We start from the raw sequence: 23,868 nt of genomic DNA, 5'->3' as shown, positions 1-23,868 counted from the left end.
TGCAGCACAGGCTGTACTCTTTGAGGCATAAATTACAATTTTGAAACCTGAAAATGAGCACAATAGGACCCCTTTAATCCATACACGTGACATATATTGCACATCTGTCCATCCTGGGAGAAGGATCCCCATTTGATGCTCTTCCCGCAATGGGGTTTCTTGGGAGGTTTTCAATTTTACAGACGTGTTATATGTGACATTTGGCCTTTGATTCGAGCATTGAGTTAAGAAAATTCCCACTTTTTAATATTTCTCACTTTCAAAATAGAACCTTTTTTCCCTTACAATATTATGAAGGCTAGTCCTCCTAATGCTAGGATTAAAATGTCACGACAGTGAAGTAATTCGCCTTCGGAAGAGTTCTGTAAAATGAGTCAGATGCTACACCAAAGGTTTCCTCTGTGATTCAGCAATATTTTCATTAACCGGTCTTGACTCCCATGCCTTCCTCTGCAGACTCCCACATCTCTGTGAACTACTCCCTTTCCTCTATTATTTAAGTCCTGCAGCAAGCAGATTCCTGAAAAGCAGGGGGTGGCAGGGGAGAGAGAAATACCTCTAAGGATTAGTAACTAATCCAGGCTTTGGTCTGGGAGACTCTGGCCTCTGCCTCCTGTCCTTCAAAACACTGGGTGCTCTGTCGGCAGGGTCACCACTAATGGGTGGGGGCTTCAGGGGTTTACACGGAAGGAGTGATAGGGGTGCTCGTTAGCAGGCCGAGGGAGTATTAGCTGCCGCTGTTTGTTAGTGAGGGTCTGCTGGTGTTGGACTGCTGTGTGAAAGTGTAGCAGGAGTGAAGCAGTTTTAAGGTAATGGATTCAGTCGATCACTTACACCAAAAGTGTACAGAACATATATAAGTATGTTATAAATTGTACTTTGTTACTGACAAGACATTGATTGGGGATGTTCTTTGGTAAAACATTCTTTCTATTTTCAAGAAAGATATTAGACAAAATCAATCCCCCATTTAGGAACAGTCACCCTGTTATAACAGCAGCAACATTGTCAACACATAATAATCGTACAAAAGATGCACCACATCAGCTGTGATCAGTTCAATCATTTAATGATATGGTGATCGTCCTCTGAAATGAAATACAGCAGACCCTTATTTGCATTAACTGCAGTTTCATATAAAAGGGTTTACATTTCCCCCAGTGGATGCAAGACACTGACAAATATGTCGGAATAGGCACTGTATCGGTTAGGCCTAAAACAAAAACATAAAGGGACAGGAATGTTTATCATTCCCCATGGATTATAATAATAACACACTGTAGTTTATGTGTGGGTTAAAGTAGGCTTATTTTAAAGTCTTATTTATTTGTTGTGTTTTTTTCATGACCACTGTCCATGGTGCTGAATATGTGGTGTTCCTGGGACATCACCGACATTCAAAGACTGATAAGTCAGTAACTGTTGTGGGAATTTATTTATTAAAAGTGAATAATAATCAAATTCCGTGTGCTGTAGAACAAAAACGTAACAATGTCAAAATATGACGAATGTGTCATACCCACTTAACGGGAAGAGACTCAGCTAACTGACGATATGAAGCATTTTTACCTAAACAAAACACAACTCTAACGCAGAGCGTCTGACTTAGCACTAAGCGAAAGAGTGCTAACGCACTTAGCACATAACTCACGGTAGAAATATGTTATACTTCATCGGATCTGCACAAACTGTGCGACCAAAACTCGCGGCAGCGAAGGCAAGCAACACACAACTTCACTTTACGGGGCCAAAACGGCAAATACGTCTTACCTTTGCTGTTTTCTGATCAAAAGTTGTGTTCAATGGCATTAAAACGCATATAAACGCTGCTGAAGGTTTAGTCCAATGTCTCTGTGTCACTTTGAAATGATTACTGATAATCCATCATCATATTTATGGCAAAAAGCGTAGTTTTCTATAGAGCGTAACCCAGCTTCCGGTTTTTGCGCATCACTCTCATTCACCAATGGTAATGTGGATTTTAGGAACTCCGTCTCGATTCTATTGGCTCTAACGGTTCAAAAGAGGTGTCAATCACCAAAATCGACCGATGGGTTCCAGAGATAGGGCAAATCCACCCAAATGACCCCAGAGGTGGGTTTTTCTAAACCTCTCTAAAAAGGTCAAATTTCACTTGTTTTGCATCAATCTTGATACAGGGTACTTATTATATGTTATAGTTTGGATTCCTAAAGCTTTATGGCTACTAACCCATCATTCAAGGGGGGTTTTCACTATAAGTAATGGTTTATTTTTGGACGGAAACTATAATTTATATTTTTTTACTATGTTCAATCTGAATTTACTTTAAAATAAAAACATCTATATTGATTCTGACTTTTCTACATTCAACTCACAGGTGTATCATTGCTGAAAAACAGGCTTGGGACTTAACAGGTTAATAGGTTGTTAAATGTTAAGAAGCCCTGAGACACAGTTTCGTGAATATTGTTGTGTTATGCCCCCGTCTTATTTTCATAAAACTGGGTGGTCGCATGGGCCAAGAATGAAACCATTACATTTTGGAGTGGGTCTGAATCACAGGGCAGATACAAAAATCACTTGCTTACATTGCAAGACTGGGTATTTATGCTGCTTTCCCCCCTTAAAGGTCTCCTATCATGCAAAATGCACTTTTTAATGTCCTTTATACATACATATGTGTCCCCTGTCTGTCAGGGAACTCACAAAGTGTCAGAAAACAAAACTTTTCCTCCGTACCCAAATCTCTAAAAATGGGGGTACAACGGAGCTGATCCAGATTTGCGTCCGATATGACGTAATATCGGAAATGTGGACCCATGGCCCTATCAGAAACGTTGCTATCAGAAACAATGCCTGACGTGTTTTGGAAGTAATATGTTCTTTGTTTACATTAGCAAGCATCGCTAACACTCAGAGCTAACCTGTACTGGAGAGAGTATGTGTAAAAAAGCAGGAAATAAAAAAAAAAGGAACTCACCTTGTGGTAAACCCGCAAGAGAAAAGCATTATACTGTTTCAGAAATAATCCTTGATGTGGTTTGGAACATGGTATGGCATTTAATCACGGCAGCATTTAGCTGTATCTCGTAGAATTCTGAGCAGGCACAAGCTCCCCCTCCTCTTTTTTTTTTTAAAAGGACCCAGAATCAGCCATTCTCTAACAGGGCTGTAATAGAGGGATATGAGAGATGTCTAAAATGCATGATCTGTTTGGTATTTTGAGCAAAACACATCATAGACATGTTTTTTATATATTTTTATCTGAGATCCATAATATATGCCTAGAAATAGCATGATCGGAGATCTTTAAGTCAGAATTACAAATTGAAAACAGATATTTTATCAATGTGATGTTCTTTTGTAGCATCCATGTTCTCCTACAATTGGTCCACCTGACCACCATTTGACATGGCAGTGCTCTTCACCCTCAGAGTTCCTTTGTGGTTTCATCCTGTTTGGAAGTTGTGGTTGTACAGTAGTTACTTACACACTAGACACTTAACTGAATAGCTTCTTGTCTTTTCTTTATTGTTCCTCTCTTGAAATGAGTCACCACTCACAAGCCTGTCCGTCCTGTCTCAGCACATAATTACATGATTGATATGTGTGGACAGGCAGAGGATGATGTGGAGCACCACTCACTTTGTCACTGTCAGCCACACATAGGTGATCTAAACCCAGAATGAGGGGGCAAGTAATCACCTTCAAGGTTTGCCAGACATTCTTATTAACATGGGCAATGAATAGAAGATCTGATCACAACTTTGCATAATGAAAGAAGAATAAGTCTGGTGAACTAACTGAATTGTGTTCAATTAAATGGAATCTTCTTATATTCTCACTTGCTGTTTAGAGCAGCAATAAATGAGGCGATAACATCCAATGTGAGGCAGGTGCACTTCCTCTGAATGTAATGCTCTACTAAAGTGACAACAACTCATGAAGTGAGATGGCAGCCCTCCAAAAAGACACAAAGTAATCTCAATACTTGAGACTTGGGTTAGGGATTTTTTTCCCTTTAAACTGATGCGTTTTAGAAAAGCATTCATCAAAGCACCACACAAGTGATCTCCTACTCCTTTCAGAGAGAATGAGCATCATCCCCAGGTGTGTGGGAGAGGTGTCAACCACAATGAGCAATAATATAAAACCCACTCTTTTCATCAAAAGAATAATAGATTATTTGTATTAACCCAGCTCCAAAACCACAACATTGAGAAACATTTTGTATACAGAGTCTAAATGTAGGTATACACTCTTATCAAGGCGGAAATACCTAAAATGATAAATAAAATAACATCTAAAGAATTATGTTTGGAATAGAAGGTCTACAACACAATCACTTACAGTATGGCATAATGTCGTAAACATTTTTAATTCATTTAATTAATTGGAGTTCTACCAATACAATTCACATGCTCATCTATTGCTGTGGCAGGGTCTATGTTGGTGGAACCAAAAGACATCTCAAAATAAGAATGTATATGGAAAATCTAACATGCAATATATCAAGTTCCCTACTTATTCAGCAAGCAGGGCTTCGAGACATGGACATATACCTACAGTTTTGACTGAGAGAGACATTTTTGATTGACCAACTTAATACATTGTGTCCATTTGGTTTACATTATTATTTATGATTCCTTTCTCTTCTCCTCCCCAGTGTAAATGAGGCCATAACCACGCTGCAGACTCACAGGGTTTCTTGTCAACTGTCCCTTGAAAACGGCAGTTAACGTTACTTTGAACACTAAAATCAGATCAAGCGCTCCAAGTAATTCTCAGTGAATACACTGCTAAAGATCACACATTGTTACTGTCCTTCCTTTGATGATTACCAAACTGCCTCTGGTGCATTACTACAACTGTCTGGTCTGGACTGGGGATTAAGATTATTTGCATATAGCTATACAAAATAAATAAGGACAAGCCTGATCCGGCTAGCAAAGATACAAAATACAATGCTGAGCTAGGTGCTATTGTCATTTTGGAATTAAGGGAAGTAATAAAACAGGTTGTACCAAAAAGGTTAAAACACACTCACAGAGAAATGTCCTGTTTTCAGACCTCTACTCGTTTTGACCTAAATTGTCATACTGAACTAACTTTGCAGGCTTTGCTCAATTAGTTTATTGTATAAGATGTGGGTAGGAGTTCTCTGAGGAAAAGAGGCCATCATAAACCCCTGCTGACATGCTAAGCTATTTTTATTTCCCCCCAAATTGCACTGCTGTTCGGCACAGCATGAGCTTTTCAATCCCCAGTCTCAAAAGCGTAAAGAATATGAATTATTAACACAGAAACTGAAAGAGAGTTAGACAAAGAGGGAGAGGGACAGTTAGGATTAAAAGTCATGTGATGGGATGTCAGGAGGAACTTTGAAAAATAAAATAATAAAGAAAGGGGTGACACTGTTACTGGAGTGTAACGAATGACATGTGAGAAATGAGAGACCAAGAACAAATTAGAACCAATCAAATTAAACGTTCCATTTTCCTGCAGTTTTATATTATACTCTTCAATCCAATCTGTTTAAGCTCATGGCAATCTGTGTTGCTGCTCCACTTCTCCTGTCAAAATGAGAAAAGGTTTGGATGATACTGAACCAGAAGTTATTTGCAGTCTCACGCAGTGTCATTTCTGCCCAGCAGGGCGAGCTGCCCCCGGGGGAAGACCTTATCTTTCAAAACTCTGGCATAAATGTTGGTGAGCAGGATCAGATGATGGGCAGAGGAGTTCTCAAGCTACAAAAGAGTGATGGGTGGTGTCAGAAGGATGCAGTCAAGCACATGCAGCCCCTGGCTCTTCTGGGACATCCAATTCCCTGTTTGTCAGTGGCGAGATGTGCCTGGAATATCATCTGAAGATATTGCCACTCACTCTCCATGTTCAGCCTCCCAAGACACCTCAGTTACGTAAAGAAAAACTCTGTCCATGTACTCTCAAATAAGTTGTTAAAAACTGCCCCCGTGATGTTTCCAAATTAGTTTTTGAAGGCTGAGAAGCCGCAGCGATGTTTTGCAGTGTGACATTGTGGGTTCAAGACCAACAGAATCACATTTTCACCAAAAAAAACATACCACCCATGTCTCTTTGTCCATTATGAATGTGGTATTGAGTACAAGGACATCACATCATTCAATTTCAAAAACAGCTTTTTGTATGATTCATAACTGAAAATCGTAATGTTGTCTTTATTTATTCAGCAGTTAAGACCTCTGAATATTGATCCAGTGCAAGTGTTTGACTTTTTTCATGGTGTTTTAAAGCAAGGCTTTTTAAATTCAGGAGAATATCATCCAATATAAACCAAACTATTCTCTAACAACTCTTGCGAACGACACATACATTTTCTTTTTAAATCTGATATCTGTCATCACAGAACATTGTAATGTGTCAGTCCAAAACCCTTACAAATCCCTGCTCCAAAAGTAAAACCTCTTCTGTTTTTATACAGCCATAGATACGTTTTGTTTTCAGGTTGAGGGAAAGATTGTGTTTTTGGTTTAAACCAGAGCCGTATAATAGAAGAGTTACAACATCTCCGTTCACTCCAATGGACCAGTTTTTTTACAGCAATGGCGGATCGTGGAGCCGTCAATAGTTCCCCGGAAGTTAGCTTGCCGCTTACTTCCGGGGAACTATTGCGGCCAGCAACACAGTAGAGTTGCAGCATAATAGACCGTTCGTGATGGACTTTTAAAGGTAAGAAGACGTTTAAAGATTTATATTGCAGATATTATCAGCACATCTGAGTCAAATGAACATGTGTATTAAAGGATGTTAGTGGATTATCCCTAAATCAGTAGATTTAGGGAACGTTTACAGATAACAGATTAGGCTAGGATACCGGATAAAGTTAGCAACACACGTTAACCATGAACAGCTATTAATCCGTTCTCCTAATGTTATTTCATCCAACGTTGTGGAATTAGAGAAAAAGGGCTTCTAAACGTGATTTTTTTGTGGGGTGGAGGAATATAATATTAGTTAAATATAACATTGGGGCACGTGTGATTGTAATGAGTGGAGGTGGATAAATTACGATCTCCATTTTGGAGTAGACCTACAAACTAGTATAATAAAGTTAACGTTACACAATAATAAGGAAGAGAGCTATTTGTGTGATACATCGCTATTGATATTAATTTAGAGTGCATATTTGAGACTTCCAAACAGTAAACAAAAACGTAATTTATGGGTGAGTGTTTTTAGTGTATTCTGTTGATTATTACCTGTCTGTATTATGTTGCAGCTCAGCTGATTTTGAAATGATGGCAAAGTGAGAGTGAAAACACAAGGTACATTTAATACTACTGTTGTATATAAGTAAGCATACTAAAGATGTATTCTATCACTGTATTATATAAGTAATCTTGTTAGTGTATATTAGTAACCTACTGTATGGTAGGTGGAGGGGCAGTGATGTTACAGGTGGAGGACTTACTGGACATGTATACACTCATTACATACTGCACGTAAAATACGACCAAGAATGTGAGACAACTTTATACAAATTCATATCACATCCATTACTGATGCCATTTGTCATACTTTGTTAAACTCACAAATAATAAAGTTCCATAACTTCAGTTGGAAACAAAGACCACACCTTATCTCCCCAAGGCAATTTCCCATCCAATAGGTGTGCTATATAGGTGTGTATAACCCTTTCTCCTGTCTGTTTCTCCCTCTTTCAGCACAAGAACCAGAGGGGGATTCAATAGAGCCTGAATACCTGCACTGAGACCCTCACCCTGCACCCTGAGTCTCAACTCTCAGAGTTTTTCAAGCCTTTCCCTGTTATTTGTATTAAACCAAACATTAAGCTTCCCAATGGTGTGGTCTTCGTTTTGTGAAAAAGTGCAAATGCAGTGTTTGAATATGATTACCTCACATATTTTGTTGCGGCTGTCTGTTTTGATTGTTAAATTGCTCCTGCTGACTTGAGCTAGCCATTTTTCCCTCCTCTCTGTATCAGTGGGGAAGCCGTACATTCTGATTCTTACTCCTTTCTCTGAGCGATTGCAGCATCCCCAGGCAGCACAGCAAACTATGGTGGAGACGATATGCCAGGACAACACGGAGGAAAAGGCACAGACAACTGCATGACATGCTATTCAATGTTTATTGAATTCCATGTATTTACAATGGATGTTCCTAAAACAACACTTTTAACGTCATAATCATGTTGCTGCTAGTCCATTGATAGTCACCTGTTGGTCTCCTGTCCTTTCTGAAAGTCATAAAGATGACATTAGTCATTTAGATTACTTATGTCCTCAAGTACCATGGGATTACTGAAACCACCATGAATTAAAAAAATGGTAGAAATTAATCTAATCTAAATTTTGAAGCATTCCTTGCCATCCCCTCCCATATAGGTATGGCCCTACAATATATCATTTAAATATAGCATGATAGGTGTCCTTTAAATAAAGCAGGATGTGTATTCAAAAAAGATGTTCAACTTATGAATTGGCCTTTCAATATAGGACTTATATCATTAAGTCAGGCAAAAACAATATATAATATAAGTGTTTATTTTATTATTTTTATTCTGGGCCACTTGCACTGTGACTCACCTTTTTCATTATTTCTAAATTGGTTGACACGGCAGCAAGGTTGCCTTATTTACTTTTTTTATCTATTTATTTATTGCTTTGTTTTTTGGCCCGTCACACACAAACAAACTCTGGCAGAGACAGCCTCGATTTTTTAATGTCAAAGTGATACCCATCTGGTGCACCTGGAAGGTGTGGATTGATCCCTTAAGTCAATGTGGCAGGTTTGTGCCTGGGGAGATCAGCAGAGAAGATATACACACATAAATACATATGTGATCTCTAGAGGCAACACAGTGCAGACCAAAGTGGCAATCAGACAAGGTCCATCTCTCTTCTGAAAGTTAAAACACCATATAGAGAGAACATTTCGGATTAGATAGTGATTTTTTGCGAGGAAATGTGAAAGAAAAGACACATCCATCATACCGCAAATGCAGTCAGATTTAGTCTGCAATTAGAGAGCAGAAGGTGGCTGTGGGAAGAGAGGTTTGCATGCAGAGCATTGGCAGTTGGCACCACTAGGCACACTCCCCTTCCACCCATACACATAAACACACATGCACACACACACACTCACAAATCTCTATGTGCCCTCTCCATGATGAAAACCACAGATGTCACCCCCATACCCTGATGACTTCTGCAAGTAGTCCTTTTCAAGCTGAGAAACAAATGTTGCCTGGGTCACTGATTCATGAAGGTCATGTGATGCATCATTCATGTTCCTCCTGTCACCGTCACCTAACTGCGGTCTACTACAGACAAACATCCGAAAAACTCTGGCAGTGAAAACGTTTTTACATTGTTTTATGTTTGTTTTGCAGAAATCTGGCAAGGGTACCAGATAGTCACTCACATATTTCTAAAGCAACCCTTTTTCACTCCAGGGGACTGCGAATATAACCGACTGTAAAAAAACAAACAGAAAAATAGTGGTGATTCTTATTTTCTCTGTCAGTTTGCTAAATTACCAATAATTAAACATGTCTACAAAATGAGTGTTCACATACAATTTGAGTCTAAAAATGCGTCTCCTTGATGCATTTTTTTACAACGTAAAACTAATCCAATGTTAATGTGCTAGTCTCATTTACTGCAACTGCTCGGGACATATCATAATGATGATATAGTAGAATCCATGCTGGGTTTATGCTTGTACAAGTGCATCCATTACCTTTTCCCCATCTCTAACTTTATTCACAATCATTATTGTTCATCACAGGTATATATATTATACTGTATATAATATATATCCCATCTTAGCATCTTAGCTAACTGTTGGTTTTACAGCATGTCATTTTCAAGAAGTTAGCTGATTTAAGCAACAAAAACACCCATATGATTACCTACTGAACAATTCACTACTTTCTTGTAATAAAAAAAAACATCTAGCAGCTAGAGAGTCAGATATTTCTTTCTGAATTGATAGCGCGCTAAATAAATTGTGATTTTCAGATTTACCGTCATGTAGTGGACAGTAACACAACTTAAATGCGAGCTTGCCATCAGGACTCAAGTTCCAACACAGCATCACTGTAGGTTACCGTCCAAAATGGACACAAGTAGGCATATTGAGCAGTTATATATCTACAGCTTTACTGGTAAAAACAGCATTTCTGTTCTGTCAGAGTGAAAAACGAAGCTGAAACAATTAAATCCGTTGGAAGGTACAGGACAGATGCAACTCAGATCAAAGATGGCCGACAAGGTCTCAGGAGAGCCAGATGCTTGGAAGTGAAACTGTAAAGGACTCATTATGAGAAACGCATTGAGATAACAAGCATACATTGTTAACAGATGTTGCTGTAACATTGAAAGTGCTTTTAAGAAGAAAGAAATGCTACAAAAATAACTCCATTTATCTACAAGACAAAGTACGGTGCATTCCAAAATTACTCGTCTGAGTGCTCTGCCAGTCTGACACCTCAGAACTATATTTTCTGTGGTAAAAAATGTTGAGTACACTGTTCTACTGTATGTAATTATAGATATGGAATTTCAATTATTTTATAGAAAAATGGCATGAAGCAAGATGTTCTCCATAGCTTCATCCCAAGACAGTAATGCCTTCTTGGTTGTTAACCAGTGGATTAATAACATTTTCTCCCTGGAAAGTGCTTTCATCTGCTGATAGTCGGTGTGTTTGAATCTTTATTCTGTATACAATAGAAGCAGGAAACAACTGTAGCTGTAAAGGGGAAGCAACTGTGAAGGGAACGAGCCAACAAAAGACATTGTCCATCCTTCTTTAATTACGTTTTAGCCAAAAACGGAACCTACGAATGCTTCACGTATTACTATTCTGAGCCCTTTGATGTATCTGAATGATAAAAGGAGTGTTCATTGTGTTAAATTGTACATTTTGTCTGAAGATGTAAGAACCAGATTAAAAAGAGCCATTCGTGTGAGTCAACATCACACCAGGGATCATAATAAACGTCAGCTACACTATTTCTAGATTACTGCATCCCACTGTATTATGGTATTAGTCATGCTTTTCTGCCCCAATCCAGATTCCCCAGAATGCAGCCAGGAATTGTACTGAATGCAATAAATGGGCCACATTACACATAATGGTGTATCTGGCTCTGATGTGACAATTATAGAACTGACAAATCCTTACAGTGTGCTTTGCAAATCTAGATCACAGCCTTGCTTCATCTTCTTATATCTCTGAAATGTCCTCAGCCATTATCCCTATCCTGTCAGGCTATTGATCATAGTCTCTTATCTGTCCCACCGTTGAAGAAAATGGGTGATTGAGAACCCATGAAAGTTATACAGGCCATCAGTTATATCGTTCAGTTTGTTCATTTCTGACTTTGGAAAAAGGAGTTTGTCAAAAATCTCAACTCACAATCTACTTGCTAATTTACCCATTAAAACTAAGGAAGCTTTACTAGTAAAAAGGTAGAGAATAATGATTATAATATCAATAGTAATTGGGATGCTAATTGTTGATGCATGATGTGCAGCAATGGTCTGGAAAGTTGCTTAGATTTCATGAAACGGTCGTTTAAAATCCTTATCTTCAAAGCAACTTGCGATTTTCACAAGATTCCCACAAAATGCAGTGGAATGAAAATCAAAAGTAACAGAAAATAAAAGTCATTGTCAAATTCAAGTACATGAGTTCATGTATTATGATCACATAAAAGCTCCTGAGTTTAGAGTTTACGGGATTAGTGAATTATGAATCCGTGGTTTACAGATCACAATATTATTACCGGCATGTATTAAATTGTTGATTCAATAACATTAGAAGCCCACAGAGCCCCCTCCATTTCATCCAACATTTTTCTAGTGTGTTTCTTTCTGCCTTCTCTATTCAGAGCAACCAACGCAAGTAGAGGAGCTTCCTTTCCTCTCGTCTCACGTTTCTAAATATATCACCCTTTACAGCTGTTGCTATAAAAAATGACCTGAAAACAGCCTAAAAGAGAGGTTTGACACGTGGTGTATATGTAACAGGCTTTCCCTGCCAAATCCGTCTCTGTATTTGCCAATAAAGCAACCACGACAAATTGATCTGAGAATGAAAAACCCTGGATGACGACATGTGTGGCTGAGGTATTAAAGCAGCATATCTCTGACATTTTACCTCAGTCCATCTGCTGCCCTGTGACGTTTCAGTATGTGAACAGTAATTCCAGAGCAGATTATTCGTGGCATTTCGTCCATGTCGGGAAAAAGGGCTTTAGATTCCTTTTGTAGAATCCTCATAATGTGTAAGGTACAAGTGACTGCACAACTCAATAATTTAAAAGTACAGGGTTATTCCCTTTAAACACAGGAACACTACGTTTTTCAACATCAGACAAATTCTGACACAGGCATTACATATTTAACCAAGAATGAGATCAAGCTGGATTTTGTGTATAATCAAGCAGTTGGGAGATTTTGGACAGCAAGTACATTTTAAACCATACAGTGTTGCACGGCAGAGATGGACATCATCTATTTTATATATCCCGCACAAAATAAATCATCATCTTGTGCGGGAATTCACTATGAATGAGGCAATCAAGGTCTGGCTGCATAAAAGTCTCATACACAGTGCCCTGAGCCACATTTGTGAAAGTGTATATGAATGTGCATGAACCTAAATGTGTGTTACAGTACAGTGTTACTACACACTTGCTGTGGTTGTGCATACAGCTTCTGCACACACTGCCAGCGGGCATACACAATCCCTGCATTTCAAGGACTCGACACCTGTGTTTTGCTACCCAGGCAGCACTGCTCCACTCTAACAAGATATCCAGGACAGGGAGAGGAAAGAGAGCTGTATTTCTCGGTGCTAAATAATGCAAAGAGGGTAGAGAAAATATTGCTTCTTATCCGTCTGCAGTTTGTGACCCTTAATGTTACAAAACACTGGTGATTGACACAGGGGTTTTGTATAGTGAATCTAAGCTGACAAACGTCAAACAAAATGCTTTATTTTTGAGATTTTAAGCGGCTATAATTCATTATTTTATGTTTCTACTACTGTTTGTTTCATAAAGGTATTGGTCATAAAATTAACCCACAGAAGAATATCTACTGAATCTATGATTCCCCGCAGCTCTTTCTTCTTCCAGCAACTTGTTGTAACTGTCTTGCTGCTCTCATAATTCACGGATACCGCAGGCTGCTAATTTCAGGGAAACAACCTCAAAAACCAGCTGTTCGCTACCTGTCGAGCACCGATCAACATCGAGTATTTAGTAGCTAAAGAGTAAGATATTTCCCTCAGGGAAAGTTAATAAACAGAGCTGAAAGACAATGAATATTGGACTTGAATGTATCAGGGAGTAAATAATTGTAGCATCGTTCCTTATCTGCCGGGTTCACAAAACCGACAGGTGTTTCCTGACAAGTTTATTTTCTTTCCTATCTATGTGTTTACAGTTTGTTTATCCCAGCACTCTAGTGGATAAATCAATTAGACCCTAATCGTAGACGCAACAGTGCGCGTTGCAACTTCTAAAACCTGTTTGACTCCTCCTCGGAGCGCAAGGCACTCTGAGTCAATACGCACAATTAACTTCCTATGTTCATATAATAATATATATCTTATCTTATTTATCCTGTTATTGCACAATCGTACTTGTTATATTCTAAATTGAATGTATCTCATGAAAGTGTTGAACTAAACAAACTAGAAGAGTTTAGTTAGAGAAAATGCCACTGGGGTTATTGAATTGAGGATTAATCCCCATAAGAATGATCATGTTAAAATATAAAAGTTTTAAAAGTTTGTTTCACTTAATGATGTTTTGGGCTCATGTCAAGGTTATATAGATATTTGACCTTGTAAATGACTTTATTGTAAATAATTATCATTCAGGATAAAAGGCCGTAATCGAGCAATTGACTCATTGTCTAACTGTATACTACCAAAGCATTTCCTTCTGTACATTACCCGTTTGCCCAGAACTAAAGCAGCATACGTCACACATATGTGTTATTTCTTCTCCAGCTGTAACATAATTTACAACCTATGGTTTATTTTAGGGGAAATATATTCACACATGGCAAATCTTCACATATCGCACAAGGGCACCAGTTTCCTCTTGGATGGGAGCATGCTGCTTTTTAGGGTGGGAAGTGGGAGCTACTACCAACACAATTAAACAGCAGCGTTATGATCATCAAAATTGGATGATCAATGATACTTGGTGCTCCAATGTCGAAGTTTGTGGACAATGTTTTGACATTTTGTGGAATTCTCAATATGCTAGCCATATTATCTGCCCAGAGAACAATGGGAATGTACCTTCTGTTTTTCTCGTGTTTTTCTTGTGTAGCATTAATGGACAAAGCTATACTGCATTGTGTTGTGCAACCTTGTGTTGCAGGATGACAATAAAGGACCCTTGTATCTTTGTATTGCATCCTTGTTTCACTTCACTGCAAATACCATGAATCTGTGGATCTTTTATACCTGGTGCCAATAGTGCAAGCTGTTGGTGGTGTAATTAGAGTAGAAGATGTTTTCTAGCCGGAAGAATGACTTCATCGACCTGCGCAACTTCAGCTACACGTTATATTCCCACAGCAAGGTTACTTGGTTCACAGCTGTACTTCTGCGGTTGGATGTTTCTGAGTAATACAATTAGGATATTGACGTCCCTCTATGTTATGGTCTTTTGATGAGTTACAATCAAATTAGGATAGTGTCTGCTCTCTATATTAATGAACTAGCAGCTAGTCTGCATTTGTCTATGGAAGAGGTGTATGTGGCTCAGTGACATGGATTTGTTGTTGCTAGTCAGAAATGGTTCATTTCATTCTGAGAGCAGGCTTTTCCTAATTATTAAACAGGTCTGGTAACGGTGAAGTGTGCTTACTGTTGGTCAACATAGCAACTTCCTGATTTATTTTAACTCAAGATGGTTTTCAATCTGTCTGAGTATCTGCTCCTATCGTGACATGTTGGGCTTTAGTCTATGTCTCCATATTCCCAGCAATTATTTTATATTGCACTGACATATCACCTATGTCAGCACTTAAAAATATAACTCAAGGTAACCAATGCCTTGATTTTACACTTCATTGTATAACTTTAGGGGATTTAGTAAGTCATGAGAAAAAATAAGGCTTTTACAGAAACTCAAGGTCTTCACACAATAATAACCACTGTGAGCTCCTTGATTTCCCTTTAGCTCTTTAACAGACATTCCAACCATGCTGATTTCATCATGAGTACAAATTAATGGGTAGTGCTATAATTAACGGACACAAAAGTGTGTTTTGGAGTCCTCTGGAGAGTGTGAACTCAGGTTGTGGGAAGAAAATATTATACCATTCTCTACAAAATGGTGTTATCCTTTCAGAAATGTTAATCGTTTACTCCATTGTGGTTTGCAGAGACCTTGGGTATTAAACAGATTTAAAGAAGACATCCTCTATAAATATGAAAATGAGGGAAGGTCTCGATGTTCTTATTTCTCATCAACAGGTTGAGAAAGGACTCGTATAGATATTTGCAAAAAACAAATAAAAAGGTTAAAAAAATAATGATTTAAATGTTATTTTTAGGGCTCAAATGTTATAGCAGTGGGGAAATATAACATATTGTTAGACAAATGATTTATAGATGTGCTCTGTTTGGCCAGTTCTTTCTAACCAGCACCTTTAAACATAATGTGTTTCTTTAACCTTTAAAATAGAGATAAATGGTGCTAATGTCACTAATTATTAAATGTAATGGTGTATGGAGCTCATAATAGACTGGTCTGTCATGTTATCATTTTAATCAAGTGTTTTTATTTTGTAAAGCTTCAAGGCCTGAGAGCTTGCCTTTAAAAAAAACTATTTATAGTAGATATTGAATGCAAATAAAACACATATAAGGGAATAATCTTGCAGCGTTTCCTCCAAAATGAAGACAGATTAGAAGAGTGGCAAGTCAGGTGACGTCCCCTTTTGGAGAAAAACTGACATGCCCAAAAGCTTAGATGCAAAGACGAGGTTAAAATAAACACGCAATGCTGCGTGGGTTTGCAGATAATTCCCTGCACGGGTGCTTATCTCAGCAAGGATTTATGAGAAATACTGTCAACCAATATGGAGATGAGAAAAAAAAACATATAGTATGATAAAAATGTGATTACAGACAAGAGTGTTTCATTACATAACTAAGGTTGGGCATAAAATGGCATTATCCAGATATACTGTACACCACTGGGTTCATTCACCACTCCATATGCACCCTCTGATTTACAGCCTCAGTGTCTGAGAAAACAAATGTGCTTGGTCAATTGAGAGTTTGATCGTGATTTATGCCCTTGACCACCCCGCCCAGGTTCAGCCTCTGTCATGGTTTTTCTGAGAGTATTGCACAGAGTCTACTCAGCACATCTTCTCAGGTCATATATCTGTGAATCAACCATTTTCAGCGTCAAAATGGAGATATTTCCATGTTTCCTCTATTCCCATACATCTCGGAGCTTCATTTTTAGCTCAGGACTGCTCATACTTGTTTGCCTGTGCGTGCGCTAATCTCATTCCAGTTTTTCAGACCAGCCGAAGGGAGAATTTAAACATGGAGAGAGCCACAGCTGACCACAGTGACGTAAGCGCTGACCGGCCCGACCGACACTGTGCGCACATACACACACTCGCACACACATACTCTCACACACCTATACCCACATTTCCACGGGGGGATTAAGCATCAATGGCCCCTCAGTGTGTGTGTGTGTGTGTGTGTGTGTGTGTGTGTGTGTGTGTGTGTGTGTGTGTGTGTGTGTGTGTGTGTGTGTGTGTGTGTGTGTGTGTGTGTGTGTGTGTGTGTGTGTGTGTGTGTGTGTGTGTGTGTGTGTGTGTGTGTGTGTGGGAGCCAGAGAGAGGGAGTAACCTATGCTTGCCAGTTGCAGCTGTAGCTCGGAGCATTTAAGGGACTGAGTGTCATTTTCAGTTTTCCCCTCTTTTCATTTAGAAATAATTCGTACCCGCTGGAAGAGCTTTCATATATTAAAATGTTAACTATGAAGAAATAGGTCAATGTGAAAAGTAATTTATTAAATTGTCATATTTCAAATTCTAATGTTTAATCTCTATTTCAAGCTTGGAAATGTTTCAGAAGCATGCTTCCTGCAGAATTAAATGTATCCAGCAAAATTGAGTCATTAATGCCAAATAATCTCGGAATGAGCTAATGTTACAAATATGACAAAAAATGTTGATTTGAATTCAATCCAACCACAACATTTAATTCCCCTGCCTGATATAGTATGCTCCAGTGTGAATAATACATCATATAAAATCTAATTTCAAAGCTGCTCTGCACATTAAATCACGGTGCTCACAATTTCTAACAAAGTAATGACCTGGTTGCTATGGCTCTCTAACGCTGACCTGCTGACAGCTTCAATTAAGCTGCTCACATCGCTTCTAGCCAAGCCCAGCTCGTCCGGCTCACCCAGCCCCCTGCTGCCATTTGCCCAGCAATCCAATAACAACTCGGACAACCTGCGCAGAAAAGTTGAACAAAACGATCTCATGATTTTCACATGAATCGTTTTGATTGCACTGCTTGACTCTCACTCAAAGCTCTTTGCTGGAAAGGACATCAGCAGGTCTCCTCAGCAGCAACTGATTGAATCATCCGGGCTGCTCGTATGCAAGCATATAGTTGACGTGTTGAGGTCAAAGACGATCCGAGGATATGGACAATAGCGATGATTGCATAGCATAGTTCAGTGAACTCATAACTATATCTCCCAGTAAGCAGCAGAAATGGTTGCACACACACAAGACAAAACAACAATAGATTTTCTTTGCACACTATTTTAGAATGATTCTATTACTGCACGCTCTTCAATAATATTCACTTTCCGTAGTGTTTTCTCACTAATGAGTATCCTTAGCTACCAGGACATGTTCTGTCAGCTCAGTTCACTTAACATTGAGCTAAAAAGAAGCAAATATATTTCTGCTCCGTCATGCAGTCATACAGGGTCAGATTATTAAAGTCACATTATAAGGGGATGAGAATGAAAAGGCATAGGGGAGACATGGAGGGAGAGAGATTTGCTGTACTTTCTTCCAGGGGCTTGTGAACCATGTGTTCAGCCCTGGGACACAACAAACAACATGAGGGGCTCAGCGAGAGCACAGAGATGCTTCGACACACTGACACATGGAAGCAGGCTGCACACTGTGTGCCGGGGTCAGGCGCGTGGGGGGAGAAAGTGCAACATTACTGGCAAACTGTCGCAGTCAAACTCCAGGGATAGAAAAAATAAACCAAGTTGAGTTGAATTGAGAGCTTCATTTCAAAAGTGTACATGTTCAGCTAAAATGTCACTCAAATGCAGGACTAGTGATGAACCGTCAAAAATGTTAGTTCTCAATATTTTGTTAAAAAAAAGAGATGTAAAAGACAGCATAAACACATGCCAGTTTCAGCTTTCAGAGGCTTGAGCGGCAAACTGAGTTCCATCCGAAAGCTTTGAAGCATTCAATTTTTTATTTCCTTTGCTTTTTTATTGTAAAGCTGGAAAATGCATTTAAAAAATGTTAAAAAATAAATGAATAGCTTGACATTTTGAGACATCTTTTTATTTACTTACTGATGGAAAGTTAGAAGAGAAGATTGATATCACTTATGTATGTACTGTAAATATGAGGCTACAGCCAGCAGCCAATTAGCTTAGAGGTATAGCACAAACACTGGAAGGGAAGCTAGCCAAGAAATTGTTTGGCACATACAGTAAACCCCCCCATCAAATCAAGATCTAATAATGTTATGCTACATTTTTTGTAAACAGATGAGATCTAATGGGTTAATTAGAGAGCTTTGGAAGTGCTGGCAGGTGTTTTTTCTTCCTTCAAGAAAGAGTCAGGCTAGCTGTGAGCTAAGCTAACCAGCTGATATTCCTTCATATTTAATATTCAGACCTGAAAATACTATCAGATAACAGGTAAGCGCATGTCCCGAAATGTCATATGCATGTACCTACGCCAACCTTTGCAGAATTTTCTGTTTTAAAATTAAAAAGTATGCCAAGCACATCTCAACGCTTCAGAGGTAAAGTGAAAAACCGAGAGTGAGCACTGAAGCAGAGGAACAATCCCCCGAGATCTCAGTAAGAAAGAAAGAGGTGGATGATGGAGAAAGCACAGGCAGAGGGAGAGAAAGTTTGCCTCCAGCCTCGGCACAGAGGAGGATCAAAGGTTTGTGCTCTGCATCTCAATGGACATCCGGTCACCAATACTGATGAGCCCGGGCGTGTGATGCTCTATTCACAGGGTTTATATCTTATGGGTAAACAAGAGGCCATTGCATGGAAGTCAATGGACTTTTTTGCCTCGTGTTTTTTGACTGCAAAGATATATGCTGTGAAGCCGTTTGTAGAAGTAAAAAATTCAAAGCTAAACTGTCAAAAACCAAAAGATATAGAAGAAAAACCATCAGTGTTCAGGACACATAACTCTGCTCTATGCTCAGGGTACATTTAGCAGAACTTATCACATTCTCACTAAACGCAATTTAAGTACTGTAATTTGATATAACGGTGGATCTGAAAACCAGACTTTGTATGCCTATTTATTAAGGCTTGGTATCGGTGCCTCATACCATTAGCGTATCAATCAATCATTGATACTAGTTTTGTGATTTTTAAACAATACCCAGCCTTTATAATTATACATTAGTTTGAACGTTGAAACTGACATATTTGTGCTAATAAATCTGCAATTTGTTGTGCCTCTGCTGTCTTTGGTGGTCAGTATTTGTCAGCAGCATATCAGCAGATGTGGTCATCGCACTAAATGGTGTGCTTTTAGCAATATCACTTGTTCAAGGTGTTTCATTTGCATTTTATAAGGGCAGCTGTGTTTTGTGCACGCATCCTTGACAGTTTCTGTGCTACATAATGCAAACCGACATTCAATTTGAGCTGCTACAGTAACAGAAGGAGAATTAAAAATAGAGTGCACAGCGTGAAATTATCATGTTTGCTGCACACTAACTGTGAAGACAGTTTGCAAACCTAAACTGCTAAATGTGCCCAAATATAAACCAATTGCTGGGATGTTTATCCGAACATTGCTGTTTGTACCAGCTGGGTGTCTCAGATCTGTATTTACTTTTGCAGCAACAATGTTCCTTGAGTCCGTCAGTATCAAACAGCTTAGCATAATGTACATTTTACAGCAGAAATACATGTTGTGCTTTAGTTCAGCGATGTTATGTGAATAGGAGTACACAAATAAAAATAAGCCTTTTTGTATTCAGAATGTTCACTACTCTGGCAAAAAAAAAAAAAGACAAATTACTTGACATGTCTTTTTTGTACTGTATATTAGCCATGACCTGATACACTTTAACATTGCTTAGTTAAAATAGCAGGACAACTGCTACTGTTAGTATTCAGAGGATTTGTCCCAGATTCTAGACAGTGGTTACTGTAAGGCTCCTTTTAAATGTGATATAATGTAGCTATTTGTGAATGTGATTGTGTTGCACAGTATAAGCTATCCACTCAGCAGTGCAAACTGTTCTACAACAAATATCTTCCTCGTTTATGAATCTTTCATGTGAGGGATAAACATAGATCCAGCATGAACTTTTAAAAGAGATGAGATTTTGAATTTAAGAGCCAAGGCATACGCTATTTTTAATCTGAGATGTTTCCTCTTTGTATACCTTTCCTTATGATCAAGGTGACATAAAACCAAGGAAATCCTTTAAAGTTTAACTGATAAGTGAATGTCTCACCATCAATGGACGACAGTAGCATAACATTTTTTAATTAAAGACAGAAAAGGCCACGTAGATTTTACACTGAGTGAATAAATGGATTGACAAGTTGTAAGATAAATAAAGTAATAAATAAAACTGACAAACACTACTTGAATTAAGACTTAAATTACGTCTACATCCGTGTCGTAAACATCTTGACAATTGTTAAGTATTCTCTAAGGAAATTAATAATTGTTCCCTTGTCCCTTTAACTGGAGAGCCAGTAAATTGCAATAATGCATTGCAAACGTAGCATCCGTCAGAAGTGCTCTTCTCTTCCCACATGGATAGAAAAGCCATAGTGGTAAAGGTTGAATGCGACATTCACTATTTATTGCACAGTAGGGCTTGTACAGTCTTTTGGACACAAAAAACAAAACAAGTCTGCTTTACCAAAATCCGTCCAAATTTCAATCTCGTGTTTTTGAAGGACAACAGTTTACTTTCATTGAATCAACAGCTTGCATACAGGAAACAATAAAGACAGTGCCTTGTCTTGGTTCTATTCATGAACAAAACTAATTATGACACATTTGTGAAATAGCTTGTCTGATTTCTTTGAGTAGAAAGTGTGCTGTTCTGAAACCTTGGGGAATCATCCGTAGTTCCCCTCGGTGCATTCATAATCTTAAAGTTTAGTGCAAATTTGTTGAGACAAAATTACAGAAACAACACCAACAAACTAAAGAAATGATAAGGCAACAATTATAAATATATCAAAAATAGTCATAGAGAACTATCTTTGTTACAAAAATGTTACAAAAGTTTTGTCCTGTACCAGTGAGAGTGACATGTTTTTCAGTTCCTCTGCTGATCTTACAGCCTTGTATCCCAGCTGGTGAAGTACTTTTTGACACACAGTCTGTGTGTATTCTACCATGTCATAAGACAGTTTCAAACGCCAGCTCTCTGCATTAGCAGCTGAGTCCCTCACTGTTCCAAACTTATGTTTCGCTGAGGGCTCATTGCTGCCCCGGGTGTTTGCATGTATCCAGTCTTCCACATTTCTATCCATAGGCAGCCCCAGATAGTCATAGATCTCCTTTGTCTTGAGAAGTGGATTTCTGGCCAAATCCTCATAGCGAACCAACATGTATTTCCCTTTGAGCCAATAGGGATGACTGAGACCGGTTGAAACTGAACTGAGAAAGTCTTCACAGACAACCGTAAGCTGACTCAAGTCTAGATTATATGGCCGTCGCCCCGTGGCCCTCCAAATACGCCAAAGCCGATATGTATCCCTGAATGTCTCAATCCGTGATGACAGGATACCACGCGGGTCTCTGACCAGTTGAATCACTTTTATATTCAGCCTTGGGTCCTCTACCAAAGCACGTAAATCTCCAATTTCTGGCACCCGAACACTTTTAATTGCCACGTGCCGCTTCTCACGGCATGAGTCCGTTGCTAAAGTCATGTTTAGAGCTGCGCATTTCTTAACACAGTCCCCTTCTTCCACGTTCACATCAGTGGGACCAAAGGCGTCACAAACAGGTTGCTGGCACAGCGCACGGCTTGCACCTCGGCGGAACAGTTTGTCTGTGGTGTGGTTGGTGGGCGTTGGTTTGATATAGCTCTCCAGGAAATAGAGGTCGCAACCGTATAGGCTACGCAGGAGGTCTCGACTGGCGCCCAGCATCACACGCCGGTCTGCGGAATTGCGGCTGTGTGACAAACGTGGAATCAGTGTGGTCTGAACGTGATAAAGAGGCTCAAACAGGTAGAATACCTCCTGATGCTGGTTGAGCAGCTGGCCAACGAAGGACGATCCGCTACGGGTGGTGGCCAGGATCAGGATGTGCGTTTTACGTGTGGCATTGATGGAAAAGTAAGGGTAGTCATCGCACCCTGCACCCCGCTCAAAGGGAGGTTCTGTCTCCTGGCCCCCCAGACCACAGTTCTGGGGGCTGGGCAACGGGCACAACTGGAAAGGCTTGGAGGTGAGGGTCCGGATGGCTGTGTACTGGATGGCAATGGAGGCCAAGGCCAGTAGAATCACTGCCTTCCAGGAACATTGCATGGCTGAACCACTTCATTTAGACGCAGCGGTCCATGCCAGGTCCTCCCTGTGAACATCAAATTATTGGTATTTTTATTCTTAAAATAAATAATAAAATATTGCGTTTGTCATTTTGTATTTTTTGGTTTAACCGTTTCTTAAATGTCTACACACACAAGATAACCCCTTAAATGACATTTGAAATGGCCAGTGATATAATACAATTAGACACAGTACAGTGGAGAGTGGAGAGCATCATAATGAAATACATAGTTTGAATACACCATTTGACAGTTGTGTTGGTATTGTCTTTTAGATTTGAGCATGAGTCATGGGTTGAACATACAGGCCATTATTTATTTATGATACTTGGGACAAAAGCGCCGCAAATGTTATTTCCCTTTATACATTGAAGGCAGACTTGAAGATTTAGAAATGTGCTGTAGCAAAGAGACAGACTCTTTATTACCTAATCATTTAATTTGTCTCCTGCCTCTCCTTCCAGTGCTAAAGCCCCTGTATCTAGAAATTAAAATAGATAAAAGTGTTTTGAGTCCCTTATGTTTGGTTCCTATCCAATCAACTGACACTGTCGGCCAACATAATGTACAGCTGTCTGAGAGCCCACACTATATTGGAATGCAACGACAAAACAGGCTGTATATATAAATGTCTAGACCCCTTTTTGACAATGTTTTAAAAATAACTTTAACACACATATTAAAAATAACTATTATGGTTGTATGTCTGCAGCATGCTATCATTATTAGGGAAACAAATGATTTCATTAAGTACACTGCACTACCCTATACATTCACCCTGGCTCTCTGTCTCCTCCAACATGTCTACATTTAATTAAGGACCTAATTTGGCCTGATTAAAGGGTCTAAGCATTGTACTGTGTTCCACTTGTTCATCAGGGGACAAATGGCCAGCCCAGAAAGGTAAACAATAGTTTAAATCTTAACTGCCAATGTCATATCAAGGGGAAATTACGCTGCAAATGAAGTATCACTGACAAAAATATGTCCCACTCTGAATTAGATTTTTGTTTGTAATAATACTGTAGCATCACATAC

General features: G+C 39.0%; 1 protein-coding gene across 3 annotated transcripts in view; it reads right to left on the bottom strand.

Moving 5' to 3' along the window:
* chst1 (carbohydrate (keratan sulfate Gal-6) sulfotransferase 1) overlaps positions 1-23,868 on the bottom strand; it is a 30,219-nt gene that overhangs the window by 5,448 nt on the left and 903 nt on the right. For 2 of the 3 annotated variants that reach the window (XM_034116055.1, XM_034116056.1), the window contains exon 2: positions 21,096-22,856. The exons of the other annotated variant lie outside the window; for it this stretch is intronic. In XM_034116055.1, the coding sequence (XP_033971946.1) occupies positions 21,536-22,810 (1,275 nt within the window). In that variant the 5' untranslated portion in view covers positions 22,811-22,856 and the 3' untranslated portion in view covers positions 21,096-21,535. Of the gene's footprint in view, positions 1-21,095; positions 22,857-23,868 lie in introns of those variants that run through there. 3 annotated transcript variants of the gene reach the window in all.

This window comes from Trematomus bernacchii, unplaced genomic scaffold, assembly GCF_902827165.1.
Source record: "Trematomus bernacchii unplaced genomic scaffold, fTreBer1.1, whole genome shotgun sequence".
Taxonomy (NCBI): domain Eukaryota; kingdom Metazoa; phylum Chordata; class Actinopteri; order Perciformes; family Nototheniidae; genus Trematomus; species Trematomus bernacchii.
Note: the sequence above shows the minus strand (reverse complement) of the source record. Positions and strands in the feature narration are given on the sequence as shown.